This window comes from Podarcis raffonei, chromosome 14 (assembly GCF_027172205.1).
Source record: "Podarcis raffonei isolate rPodRaf1 chromosome 14, rPodRaf1.pri, whole genome shotgun sequence".
NCBI classification, from domain to species: domain Eukaryota; kingdom Metazoa; phylum Chordata; class Lepidosauria; order Squamata; family Lacertidae; genus Podarcis; species Podarcis raffonei.
Window position 1 is genome coordinate 44617239 of NC_070615.1, and position 14079 is coordinate 44631317.

At 44.4% G+C, this 14079-nt stretch overlaps 1 protein-coding gene across 2 annotated transcripts; it reads left to right on the forward strand.

Annotated features, from left to right (window-relative positions):
* The first annotated feature begins 10228 nt into the window (after window positions 1-10228).
* CEP20 (centrosomal protein 20) lies at window positions 10229-13803 on the forward strand. 2 transcript variants are annotated; one of them, XM_053365224.1, is made up of 5 exons: window positions 10229-10344; window positions 10858-11055; window positions 11383-11467; window positions 11955-12075; window positions 13310-13803. In XM_053365224.1, exons 1-5 carry the CDS (start codon window positions 10317-10319, stop codon window positions 13334-13336), a joined length of 459 nt encoding a protein of 152 aa, XP_053221199.1. In that variant the 5' UTR covers window positions 10229-10316; the 3' UTR covers window positions 13337-13803. The 2 variants fall into 2 exon arrangements, with proteins under 2 accessions (XP_053221199.1, XP_053221200.1); XM_053365225.1 differs by lacking the exon at window positions 11955-12075.
* The last annotated feature ends 276 nt before the right edge of the window (window positions 13804-14079 follow it).

Consider the following 14079-nt stretch of genomic DNA (forward strand, 5'->3'; position numbering starts at 1 on the left):
GTAAACCGTGTATACATGCATATACATATGTATATGTATACAGTCACAGTAAAGAGAAAGTACTCCCGCTTTGAATTCTGTGGTTTTACATATTGAGGACGTAATAACAACCATCTGTTGCTTAGCAGGTCTTAAAAGGTAAAGGTACCCCTGCCCATACAGGCCAGTCGTGTCCGACTCTAGGGTTGTGCGCCCATCTCACTTAAGAGGCTGGGGGCCAGCGCTGTCCGGAGACACTTCCGGGTCACGTGGCCAGCGTGACAAGCTGCATCTGGCGAGCCAGCGCAGCACACGGAACGCCGTTTACCTTCCCGTTGGTAAGCGGTCCCTATTTATCTACTTGCACCCGGGGGTGCTTTCGAACTGCTAGGTTGGCAGGCGCTGGGACCGAGCAACGGGAGTGCACCCCGCCGCGGGGATTCGAACCACCGACCTTTCGATCGGCAAGCCCTAGGCGCTGAGGCTTTAACCCACAGCGTCACCCGCGTCCCATTTAGCAGGTCTTAAAATTAGGTAAATACAACCTCAGTCGAACAGCATCTGTAGTGGGAAACAACCCCAAATGCACAGCAGGGTGGAAAGAAGAAATTAAGTCACTGCACCAAAAGCCTGTCTAAAGGTTAATACAGTGGTGCCTCGGGTTAAGTACTTAATTCGTTCCAGAGGTCCGTACTTAACCTGAAACTGTTCTTAACCTGAAGCACCACTTTAGCTAATGGGGCCTCCTGCTGCCACCGCACCACCAGAGCACAATTTCTGTTCTCATCCTGAAGCAAAGTTCTTAACCTGAAGCACTATTTCTGGGTTAGCGGAGTCTGTAACCTGAAGCGTATGTAACACGAGGTACCACTGTACTGGCCAAACCACACCATCATTATGATCATCACTTCCCTATCTCCACCCCTTTTGTAATCTTTTAAGATTAAAACTCAATAAACACAATAATAGGAGGTTGGTAAACTGTTCTGAAAGGAGATATATAAATGCTTTGGATATTAATGTAATATTAAAACAGTTTCAGGCTGCAACCCAAAATACATTTTTCTGCAGGCAGCCCCAATGAATGCAGAGCTAGACTTCTGAGGAATGGTGCTGAGAGATTTGCATTTTAAAGCAGCAATTCCACCCACACTGGCTTGGAACAAGTAACTTCCACTGACACCATAGGGCTTTCTGAGTTAACAGGCACAGAGTAATAAAGAATTTATTTTATTGGTTTATGGCACCATTACATTGCTCACACGCCCCCATATGTCAATTGCAAATAATGGTTGCACTTCCTTTCCTTATCGTTGTTCTGCTTTCTACAGTAGCATTAATTTCCAACCCCTCTTTTATACATGTTTTGATCCATTCTTTGCATTTATCCTCAGATATGTCTGTTTATATTGAAATAGAATAGTTTTTAAAAATCTTGTTCAACAGGGCTTATTCCCAAGTATGCATACAATGACTTGTGTTGTGTGAGCTGTTTCAGATGCATCTGGGAAAGTAGAATGAAAATGCTACTATCACTACCACTATTACTACAACAACTACTACTACTACTAATAATAATATTTGAAAGCAGGGCTTTTTTCAGCTGGAACTCACCAGAACTCAGTCCCAGCACCTCTCAGGTGGATGCCATTGCTATTATAAGAGAAGAAGGGGGTGTTTTTGGTGAGTTCCAACACCCCTTTTTGTAGAAAAATAGCACTGATTGAAAGTGTCATTGAAATTATTGGGTCTTGCTTGAATAAGAGTGCTTAGAAGATCAAGTTTCAACCAAGCACCCCCTGCATCTTGTGGCACTGAATGTTATTCTTGGGGTGCGGGGGATTAAATAAAAAGAAATTACATCAGCAAGATCCTTTGTACCATTGGGGGTAGTTCACCAGGCCCTGGAGATCTATATTAATTTGAAGTAGCTAGGTGTTCCCTTACCTCCTCTTTTCCTATCTTGAGCTGCAGCTCCCGCATTGCATGGTTTATTTTGTTATCACCAAGTTCAGCACTGCTTTCTTTTTGGATAAAGGCAGGCAAAGCAGGTGTTGAGTAGTTCTGCCTTCTCTTTGTCATGCAGTAGCATTTATCCATCTTCTCCACGCAGAGGACCTTCTACTTGCCTGTTCTTCTCTTGCTTCAAACATAGCCAAATAAATATTTCTATTTTTATTTTTAACCTCTCTTGCAAACCCGACCCCATTCAGAGCTTTAGCCCTCCTGACCTTCTCCCCGCAACTTGTGTATACTCCTTTGTGATTTCTCATTTCTTCCATTTCTTATACATTCCCTTCTTAAATCTCAGCTCATCTGCAAGCTCCTTATGCAGCCACACTGCTTTCTTTAGATGCCACTCCCTTCTTGTTGGAAATGCCTTCAATATTTCACTTTAAGGAACTCTTATCCATTTTGCACTCCCTTCTCTCTGGGTATTTCTGACCATGGGATCTCTCCCAGTAGCTGCTTAAGCTTTTTGAAATTGCCCTTCTTAAAGTCCAGAGTGCATGTCCGACTATACTCAGCTTTCCCTTGCCTCTGTATCATGAAACTCAGGAGGACACAATCACTTCTCCCAAGTTTCCAAGTACTTCCACTTTGTCAATCAGTTCCTTCCTGTTGGTGAGGACCAAGTCTAAGATAGATGATCCAGCCCCTTGTTGCTTCTTCCACCTTCTGGGAAAATGAAATTGTCAGCAAGGCAACTGAGGAATTTGTTGGACCTTACATCCTTGGCAGAGTTTGAGTTCCAGCAGATATCGCGGAAGTTGAAGTCTCCCATGACTACTATAGCTCTCCTTTTTGAATGTTTGGTAATTTGCTCTAGGAAGGCATCATCCAAGGCTTTAGTATGGCTGGTGAACAATATGAACATCATAATGAACCTCAGGGAATCATTAAAGCCAGTGACATGGGAGATGGATACACAGAGCAGAATCCTCCTAGTTTCAGTGAGGATTGTGCCCCCTAATATGCCAATTTCTAAATCCCTAAACAGGCTTGGTAAGAATTTAACTGCAGCCAGGAGTGTTGCCAAGCTCCAGTGTAGCTACGCTGAATATAGTCCACTTTTCCTTTTGCCCATCTCTCATCCATATCTGTGGGGTTACAGAGGAGAACCGCCACCTGCATTCACAGTCCAGTTCTATCCACCCAGTTCTTTTCCCCAAATTGGCCGCCTGAGGCACACCTTTGCCTCACCTTACCAACTCTGCCCATACAATAAGTTATACAAGCCAAATTCAATCCGAGGATGAACTCGGTGCTCACAGAAAACAAGTTTTACAAGGAAACCATTACGCCAAAGAGGCCAGCTGCCAATTCAACAATAAACTTGACGAACAATAACGGCTTTTCCAAGGGAAAGCTGAGGAACAGAGTCAGAGCGGCGGGAATGGATCAAGTGCGATTAACATCAAATGGATCAAGACTCCTAAACAAAGCCATCCATTCTTTGACATTTTCCAACAAACATAGCTCACGGAGTTTCCACAGGGCACCATTTACGGGAAAATAAATTTTCCACAGGCTGGCGTTCGTACGCTGCTTTGGGTTCCTGAGGTGGACATAAAACAGCTTTTTAGGTGTCGCCTCAATCCTCAACACGTTTCCTAAGAGTCACCCCTTAGCAGCAAGTTCTCAGAAAAGAGTTCTTGAGATTTGAGTGGCTTGTTTTATTTTTCTGACAGCTTTTCATCACAAAGCAATTTCCAGCATACCAGTAAAATAACACAGACTTGGAATTCATGACAAGCCATTAAAATATGCCACCCCCTGTGTTTCTTTTCCTCGATGGTACTCAGCAGTACAAAGTACTGTCCTCTCTTTTTTTGTTGCCCATGGCAGCCATTTTGGCAATATCTTTTATCAAGATATGAATACCAGCACCACATTTTTTACCAAAAAAGGCACTAGCCAGCCCTATTATTAGGCAACATATGCTGATGAGATCAGTGTAGACACAAATGTGTGTGAAAAGCATTCTGCCCTATGCTAACTTAGGATCCTTTAGTGAAATTATTTGGCACCAGATTCAGGGCATACAGCATTTGACATGGCATAGGTTTACTCTATGGAACATCTTATGTGCTGATGGGTACTAGCTTCAATGGCTTTAAAAAGAGATTAAGCAAATTAAAATGGATAGTAATAGTAATAGGGAATGGCTGTGGCTCATCAGGAATACTGTGGGGATGTGGTGTCCAGTTCTGGGCGCCACAATTCATGAAGGATATTGACAAGTCAAAACATGTGCAGATGAGTATGGCTAAGATGATCAAGGGCCTGGAAACCAAGCCTTATGAAGAACGCTTGAGGGAGGGGGGCCACTAGGGGCGCATTGGAAGATGGCCGACAATACCATCTCTCCGACCCACACGGGGCTGGAGAAACAGGAATATTTTACGATGAAGATACACCAAAGGCTGGGTATGTTGACAACGGGACTGAATGGGGGGGGGAACCTTTTTTACTTTCCTTCTATGTGATTTACAAGAACCCCTCCTCATTAGAATCGTCGGTTGAACTGACCCAAGCAGGATTAAGAGGCTGTTATGGGGGTAGGCAGCCTCCCTTGTTGCCCCAAGGAAATGGGGAACACTGCCTTTGCCTGCTGTGCCCATAAATCACCCCCTAATTTGAAAGAAGGGGGTGAGGGCCCTAGGCAGATTGCCCCCGTGTGGACCTCGGCTCTCCTGGATGCTGTCTCTGATTGCGCACTAGCTGCAGCAATTTGGAATAATTAATTACAAAAGAAGCAAATGCACATATTTCAAGTGAGGAAGGGGAGTGAAGTCTGCTAATTTAAGTGACCTCTGCGAAAGAAGACGACGGGATGGAGAAACAGGAATATTTTACGATGAAGATACACCAAAGGCTGGGTATGTTGACAACGGGACTGAATGGGGGGGGGACCTTTTTTACTTCCCTTCTATGTGATTTACAAGAACCCCTCCTCATTAGAATCGTCGGTTGAACTGACCCAAGCAGGATGATTAAGGTCTGTGTGGAGATAAACTTTAACCAAAAGTATGCTTTATGGAGATCGAGAAGCAATAAGAGCTTTTGGAATGGCGCAGCAATTAATTCGGAGTCGCCATCTTGCCAAAGGATTTATAGCCGGGAGGAGGAACGGACTTGTCAGACTGCATTCCTGGTGAATCTCCTCAGAGGTTTTGAGAAAGGAGGCAGATTGGTGAAGATTAATGACGCTAAGACTGTTTTGATGTATGGAAGTGATGTTATATGGAAAACGTTTGGATATGGCTACTGGATAAAAATATATATATATCCACGCAGGATTACAAACTGTTCTAACCAGCTTGTGGAGACTTCAGAGGTCACAAAGAGAAAGGAAAAATATATGAAAATAACAACAAGAGATGTGGAAAAACAATAAGAAAGGACTGGATAATACTGTGAACATCATAAGGTTAGATTTGTGGACATTAAAACAGCAGCAAGAAGCAAGAAGTTGATTGGATCCCCTTCGGAACTTGAAATATGGGTACCCCCAACAGAAATTTAAAATTCGGCTGTGTAATTTGGAATTTATGTAATTTGGTTTGATTTGATGTGATTGGTCGGTTAATAAAAAAATATTCTAAAAAAAAAAAAAGAACGCTTGAGGGAGTTAGGTATGTTTAGCCTGGAAAAGAGGAAACAGAGAGGAGAAATGATAGCCATCTACCAGATATCTAGAGGGCTGTAACATGGAAGAGGGAGCAAGCTTATTTCCTCCTGCTCTGGCTGTCTTCTAGGGCCCAAGGCCAGAGGCAAAAGTGGGCAATACAATGAATGCAGATGTTATCTTTGTACAGTAGGCTTGTTTCTACACTCCAATACCCCTCTCTTTCTAGGCAAGCAAGAGGCATTGGCAGAGTTCAAAGACATATTTCAGCCCCCCCCCAAAAAAAACGGGATGCGAAGCAGAACTAGCAGGTATGTGTGGCTTGGGGAGATTTCTGAAAGAGAGGGAGGGAGGGAGGGAGGGAGGGAGGGAAGGAAGGAGACACCTGGATGGTTTCATTTGGCTGCTGGTCCACCATTAATTTACAAGGAATGCTCATATTTGCTACCATGTTTCCATGCTCGCTAAGCATTATTACAGAGGTTGCACAACACCCCAATCTCTGCCTAGGAGTAGCAAGATTCCAGGGGGTTCCAGGTGCTCACCAAAAGTTGAGTTTCCATTGGGAAATCAAGGCACTGCGGAGACTAGTGCCTTCAAGAAATATGGTTTATTGTACCCGTGTTTACACCTGGGTCAAACTTTGGAGAGAGTTCAGAGCATGACATCTTAAGAGGCTTAGGAGCTGACGGAGGGGGTTTCAGTCCCCCATATAAAATTTGAGGAGGCTGCTGTCCCCTCAAAGTTGATGAGCATCGCCTTTCAAATGGTGTCTGTGCGCCATTTGATCGGTTATATAGAGCTTACTTGGGTCTCCTCAATATTGTATTGAAGTTGGCACCCCTGTTAAGAGGGGCTTGTTCCCCACAGCAGGGGGGCGCTGGAATCCAGGGCAAACTGCGCACCATTTCCATACCAGTGTCCTAGCCTGTCAAGATGGTTCTGGCCTCCGCATCAGCTCATCCAGTCATCCTCATTCTTCCCCAATCTCTACATTTCCAAAGGGCACATTTTCTTCCTGTGTTTCATCATGCCCCTCCGTTACCCTAGCAACCCCACCCCCTCTCAATTCTGATGTTGTCTTCTGCTAACACTGTGCCACTTGGGCTTGCTGATCAGAAGGTCGGCGGTTCGAATCCCTGCGATGGGGTGAACTCCCATTGTTCAGTTCCAGCTCCTGCCCACCTAGCAGTTTGAAAGCACGTCAAAGTGCAAGTAGATAAATAGGTACCGCTCCGGTGGGAAGATAAATGGCGTTTCCGTGAGCTACTCTGGTTCGCCAGAAGCGGCTTAGTCATGCTGGCCACATGACCCGGAAGCTGTACGCCGGCTCCCTCGGCCTGTAAAGCGAGATGAGCACAGCAACCCCAGAGTCGGCCATGACTTGACCTAATGGTCAGGGGTCCCTTTACCTTTACCTAACACTGAGCTGGTCGGAGGGAAGGGCAGCGTTCACATGGTCAATTGTTCTCCTTGTGCTTTTAATTGCATCATGATAAGCGATCTCCTGAGCAGGAGAACTGGTTCATCCTGTATTTTTCACTGGCCCGGCATCTTCTCTTCATTACCCGCAAATATTATCTAAACTCTACCATGGATTAATGTATAACTTTCACTAACTCTTGCAGTGATGGGTGCCCTTGCACCCGGCAAACTCTACTACCCCAGATTTGGAACAGTATCATATATTAATGTCCCCCTCCCCACCTTAGTAACAGATGTTACATATCTGAACCCGGATGTTAAGGCAGCTTCTGACAAACCAGAATTGCATTTGTGGTTAATCAGCAACTTTCACTCTCTTCAACATATGCAAGATGATCACTTCCTTCTTTTTCATTTAAAGATACCCTCACTGCAAATTTGGACTTGGCGAGTCCGGATTTGCTGGAATAATGTGTCCAATCCTGGGCACCACAGTTTAAGAAGGATGTTGACAAGCTGGAATGTGTGCAGAGGTGGGCAACCAAGATGATCAAGGATCTAGAAGAAGAAGAGGAGGAGGAGGAGGAGGAGGAGGAGTTTGGATTTGATATCCCACTTTATCACTACCCTAAGAAGTCTCAAAGCGGCTCACAATCTCCTTTCTCTTCCTCCCCCACAACAAACACTCTGTGAGGTGAGTGGGGCTGAGAGACTTCAGAGAAGTGTGACTAGCCCAAGGTCACCCAGCAGCTGCATGTGGAGGAGCGGGGAAGTGAACCCAGTTCACCAGATGTTGAGTCCACCGCTCTTAACCACTACATCAACGCTGGCTGGTTGTGGACTGTCCTTCCTTGGAGGATTTTAAGCAGAGGTTGGCTGGCCGTCTGTCACGGATGCTGTACTTTCCTGCATTGAACTGGATGACCCTTGGGGTCCCTTCCAACTCTTCAATTCTATGATTCTATGAGTTGAGGAAAACAACTGAAGCTCTCCTGCTTAAACTAAGACAATTTGCTAGGTTCCTTGGTATAATGGCAGAGACGGGCAACCCATGGCCCTCCAGAACTCCAACTCCCATCAAACCCAACCAGCATCACCAATGAGCAGGGATGATGGGAACTGGAGTCCAACAATCTCTGGAGAATCATAGGCTTACCAGATGCTTCTTGAACTGTGCCCATGCAAGCATTCTTAATGCAGGGATGCCTGCAGGAAAAAGTAGGAAAAGCTGCCCCTGCTAAATTGGCATAATAAAGAAAAAATGTAGCGCCTCCATAAGCTTTTAAACGGGATTTTTTTTTAAAAAAATGGCACACCTTTAAGATTACACTCAAAGTGACCTTTTGCATCCCTTCAGCGAGGCTGTCAGGTCCTGACTCAGAGATCATACTCCCTGTTTGTGGAATGTTTTCCCCAGGGAAGCACACCAGGCACTATCATAGTCAGCTTTTAGGCATGAGACTAAGACATTCTTGTTTGTCCAATCCTGGGCGCCATGGTCATTACCTAGGATCACACTGTAGTGCATACCCACCCAACATCCTGCTGATCTAAATTAGGATGCTCGTTTTTTTGGTCCTGAGCTCTTGTAATTGTAATTCCCCTGCCTGACATAAAATAAATGGAGTATCTTCCATTTCTATTAGTTCATTCAGTCGCTCTTTCTTTTCCATCGGAATTGGTTGCACGCCTTTCTGCTTCAAAAATTCCTCTATTCGATCTATATTTTCCTTTCCAGCTTTTTTGTATAACTGTTTATAAACGTTTACAAAGCCTTTTCTAATTTCTTTTGGATTCTCTACTTCTTTTCCTTCCAATATTATTTTAATGATTGTATTTTGGGATTTTCTTTTTTTTATTTGCCAAGCCAGCCAAAGAAGAAGAAGAAGAAGAAGAAGAAGAAGAAGAAGAAGAAGATATAGTTACAGGTAGAAGATGGGATGCTCAGGACTATGGCTAACAAAAAAAAACATGCCAATAATAAACACATGCATGTACCATTGCCCTCTAGTGTACAACATAGAAAACAGCTGCTTGGGCAGCGGTTTTCAACCTCTTTGAGTGCACGGCTCCCTTGACCAACTACATTCTTTCTGTGGCTCCCCTGTGGGGAAACGTGCTCCAAGCCTCAGAATCCCAGTTATGTCACCCCTTGCCTGCAAAACACCCTCCCTTGTGGAGTGTTCCCTCAGCCTTCTCTCCTCTTCCCCTCTCCTTGGGAGCTCTCCGGCAGCAGCTGCTGACAACACAGTCTCTGATCCACTGCCCACCACCCCAAAGAGAAGTGCCTCCTCACGTCACCCCACAGGGACCTGGAAAAAGGATGCCCCCAGACTTAGTGGCCCGCCTGCCCAAATGTGAACGTGAAGCAAGCAGCCGCACAAAGCTTTGGGAGGCAGAGATGCGAGAGGGCATCAGACGAGGAAGGGAAAGAGGGACCGAGGGCAGTGTTGCCTGCAGCACCCCTGACTATCATGTAAGGCACCCCAGGGTGCCACAGTGCACTGGTTGAGAACCACTGGCCTATGGCTATCTAACGTAGATGTGACCTGGGAACTGTCAAAAGTTAATAATTAAACTCATCAGCATTCAACTGGTGGGTCTTGACCCACTACAGTGGGACCTTGGTTTACAACCATAATCCGTTCCGGAGGTCCGTTTGTAAACCAAAACAGTTTGTAACCCAAGGCGCGCTTTCGCCAATGGGGCCTCCAAAAAAAATTTGTTCGTAATCCCCCCCGCCCCAAAATGGCTTGTAATCCAAAAAAAAGGTTGCAAACCGGGACACGCATTAAGGCATCTAAGCCTTAATGGTTGCAGGACAAGTAAAAAGTCCAACAGGTAGATATTTTCCCCCCAGCGTGGAACTGCAAGGAAGGTGGGCACAGCATCACCTATTGAGCATCTGCCTTCCATGCAGCAGCGGATGCTGTTGGGCAAGGAGGGAAGAATTTATTCGTGTATAAATAACCCCACATAAATAAATCTAAATTAGCATTCACTAGCAAATCAGCAATTTTTTTCCACGCCAAGGAAAAAATCCAAGCCCGAGGAAAGGAAAGGGTTAACGGTTCCCGATGAGCTTATTGGCTGAGCGCGCAACCAGTGGGGAGCAGATAACGCCGCCGGGGGGAGGGAGGCGTGCGCTCCTCAGTCCCTAATGCGCACGCGTGCTTTGCGTCTGAGGTTGCCTTAGAGACCGAGAAGCCGGTTTGTTTATATCCGGGAACTTTCGGTTATTTCTCCCTTCCCACTTCCGCCTCCGGTTGCCCCTTCCAAGATGGCGACCATAACAGAGTTGAAAGCAGGTAAAGGGAAGTGGGAATATTCTTTTTCATTTGTCTTGGTGCGCGGAGGGGGGGGGCACTTGTTTTAAACTTATTTTTCACTGGGGTGTGTGTGTGTGTCTGCCCTCCCCCAACTCTGCTTCTAAGCCTTTAAGAGCTGCATAGCAGGTGGAAGTTCACCTGGTGCAGCTGCTATTCTGTTGTGGGGTTCTGCACCTGTTGCCTGGCTGCCCGTCATGGACTTGATGGGGATACGTTTTATCATGCCAACAAGGAAGCATATTTAATTCTGTCTGCTTTACAAAAAGACGACAATCTCATTCTTCTTTGTTAATTTGCAATTTTTTTAATGTCCAGCATTTCTAATGAAACTTGGCTTCCATCCAATGCAGCTTATGAGAACTAAAGGCTTAGCTATTGTCAGTTGTTCTCTTTTTTGGGGTGTAATGTGTTTGTTCATTTGTTTTCACACTTGGAACAGCTACAGCGGGGTTTCTAGTTAATAGAAAAGCTGCCTGGTTTTGTACTCCCTAGTTTTAACAGACACGCTGGAGAAGAGAGGTACGCTGGGACAGATCAAAGCAAGGATCAGAGCTGAAGTTTTCAACGCGCTGGATGACCAAAGCGAACCACGGCCATCGTTGTCCCATGAGAACCTTTTAATCAACGAACTGATCCGTGAATACTTGGAGTTCAACAAATACAAATATGCTTCATCTGTTCTAACAGCAGGTGGGCCTTTTTCCTATTTCCTTTTCTCTGTTGCATGGATACTGTCCAATAAATAATGAATATGGAAATGGAAATCACAGAAGTTACAGTCCTACAGAAATGTGTCTCTGGGTGGCTGGAGATTGGTGGCTGGTGAATAGTGATTTGTTTGCGAGCTATGCGTGATGGGGGTTACTAAAATAGCTAGGTACATACAATTCCTGCATTACAGGGGGTTGGACTAGATGACCCTTGAGGTCCCTTTTAACTTTTACAATTCTATGATTCTATGAATCCGAGTTCAGAAAGGATTGGGAAGATTTAATTTTCACATGCTCTGTTTTTCAGAATCTGGCCAGCCTGAAGTTCCGTTGGACAGAGAATTTCTTGTTAATGAATTAAATATAGTTGAAGATCCAAACAGCAGATCAGTGTAAGATGACATAGTCCATATCTTCTTGTTCTATAAACTCCCTCTGGATTTTGAATGCCTTAAGTGTTGATATATGATGAATACATTCTTAATCATATATGTGCAGGACAACACATATAATGTTTTCCCTACACTTCAGGGGCTTTATGGTAAATTGCTAAAGCTATAATCTTATACATACTTACCTGGGAATAAAGTCCCGTGCAGTTCAATAAGTCTGCTTCTGAGTAGATAAGATTATGCTGTAAGTGTGCCTCCAAAGAGTGCTTACAAAGAAGTCAATTTCCTTGGACCCAGAGGGCCTTGCTTCTGAGTTACAGTCATATGGCAATTGTTTGTTCTTTGCTGAAAATCTGCAAGCATAGTCCAGCAAAGATTCCCTCTGTGCAAGTTCCACTGAAGTAAATGGGAGTGGCTAATGATCCTTTGCCCCTTGTTTCTTCAGCTCTCTCTACTCAACATTCCCCCCCCCCCCATTTTTTAACAGGCCACTTCTGTATGGAATTATAAACCAGCTGTTACATGGTAATGAAGAAAAGGTCTGCAATACATTCCCCAGAGCACCTTCGTTACAGGTTTCGAACCAACCAACAAAAGGAGTCAAATGGGTATGGTTTGGTTAGGGTGTGTGGGAGTGTATATAATGCAGGAGTGTTTAACCTATAGTTCTCCAAATGTTGTTGGACTACAACTCCCATAATCCCTGGGCTGTGCCAGCAAAGTCTGATTGGAGTTGGAAGACCAAAAAAATTCTGAACCACAGGTTTGCCACCCCGAGAGGGGCTTGCAAATAAGCTTTACTTTCAAGGAAAAGAGAAGTTACTGTTCTGACACTGGCACACATTGTCTTTGGTACTGAGACATAACCAAACATAAAACCTGGCCACCTTGGGGTCTACTTCCTCCTGCATTAAGATGGAGAATCTGATGCTCTCCAGATGTTGTTGGATTTTCACTCCCATCGGCCCCAGCCAGCAAAGGACAATGGGAGTTGTAGTCCAGCAATGTATGGAGGGGCATAAACGCTCCAGTCCTACATGAATTGGCCATGTTGTTAAGATTTGCTTTGGAGGTTCAAAACTGGGTCCCATCATTGTTGGAGTCAATGTCGATGGCAACTGGAGAGAGAGCTTTCATTGCGGTGCCTTCTGGGCTTTGCAACTTCCTCCCTCGAGTGGTTTGCCTGGTGCTGAGTTTATTATCTTTTAATTGCATTCTGGATTTCTTCTCTTACTTTGGCTTTTAATCTGTGCAAGTTGCTTGCTTCTGTAGTTTTGTTTATATTGGAAACTGTTCTGAGAATCTGTATTGAAGAATGGCATATTATTGATTGGGATGTTTGGGTAACATTGGTCACAGAGGAGATCTGCTACGCAGTTCACCCAAATTAGTATTGCAAGAGCTGCTGGCAGCGTGATTCTATACTCAAAGTGAGTCCTCCTGAATTCAGTGGGACTTGTTTTCAATTAAGTGTGCACAGGACTGCAGAAGCAAAGGCACAAGACTTGCCTTTATCCTGTCTGGAAACAGTGAATGAGAGGTGCCATTCACTGGAAAGATAACTTGCATAAACCTAGCTTAAATGAGCAAGAGTTGTGCAACAGCATAGTATGACTCTTCTGCAACTTGAAAGCAATTTTCCAAGAAGGTTTTTGGCTTCCATGCAGGAAAACTAGTTGGCCAGTGATGTGATCTGTAGGTTCAGCTCATCCCAAGTAGCTCTCATAAGAAAATATGATTACTGTGAACAATCCACTCAAGAGCTGGCATTACTTACCTTTCTCCCTGCCACATGGCCGTCCATGTTGAAATGCAACACAACGTCTTTGTTTTAATTCTCAGGCGCTGCTGCGGAGCCAGGATGCATAGGCGGCCCAAAGCTTGAAGATATGTTGAGTTCATGGGGCCTAAACAGATGAAATAAACCATCACGTGTCTTTAATGCAGAGCAGGTGTTTATTTGTTACTGTGCAAAGTTCTCAAGATTGATTGGTAAAATGGGTAAGGACTATTTTGTAGATGTGACATTTCTAATCATCTTTGTGCTGTGCTTTACAGTTCTAGTCCAAGGTATATTGTTGGTAAAAGGAGGGATATGTTAGTGTGGAAATGTAAGAAACTGTGACAGTTTTACAGCATCAATCTTCTCTTGGTGGGTCAGAATTCATTTATTTTCATGGTATGATAAATGGTAAATAAAGGGGGGGGGGGAGCAGATTTGGGCTATAGGTGGGTCCGGGATCTAAAAATTAAAAGCATCCAGCTTTTCAGCTCAGTGTCATACTGAATTCTATTTTTGGTTCTTTGTACATGAATAAAAGATAGTTTGCCTTAAACTTTGACTTGCGAGGGTGTCCGATAATTGAATCCTTATGTGGTGGAAATAGGGACTTTTCACAACAACGATAGGGACTTTCCACAATAATTGATGTTAGCAATTACAGAAATGGGATCATGTTATTTTAGGAAATGTTTCGGCCTTCCTTTCAAGCCTGAAGTGTTTTCCAGTGTTCAGCAAAGAACAGTGTTAAGCCTCAGCTAAGGATATTATATAGATTTAGGACCAAGTTATGGGTATGGTGCAGATGTAATGCTGTTGAGCTTATGTGCTC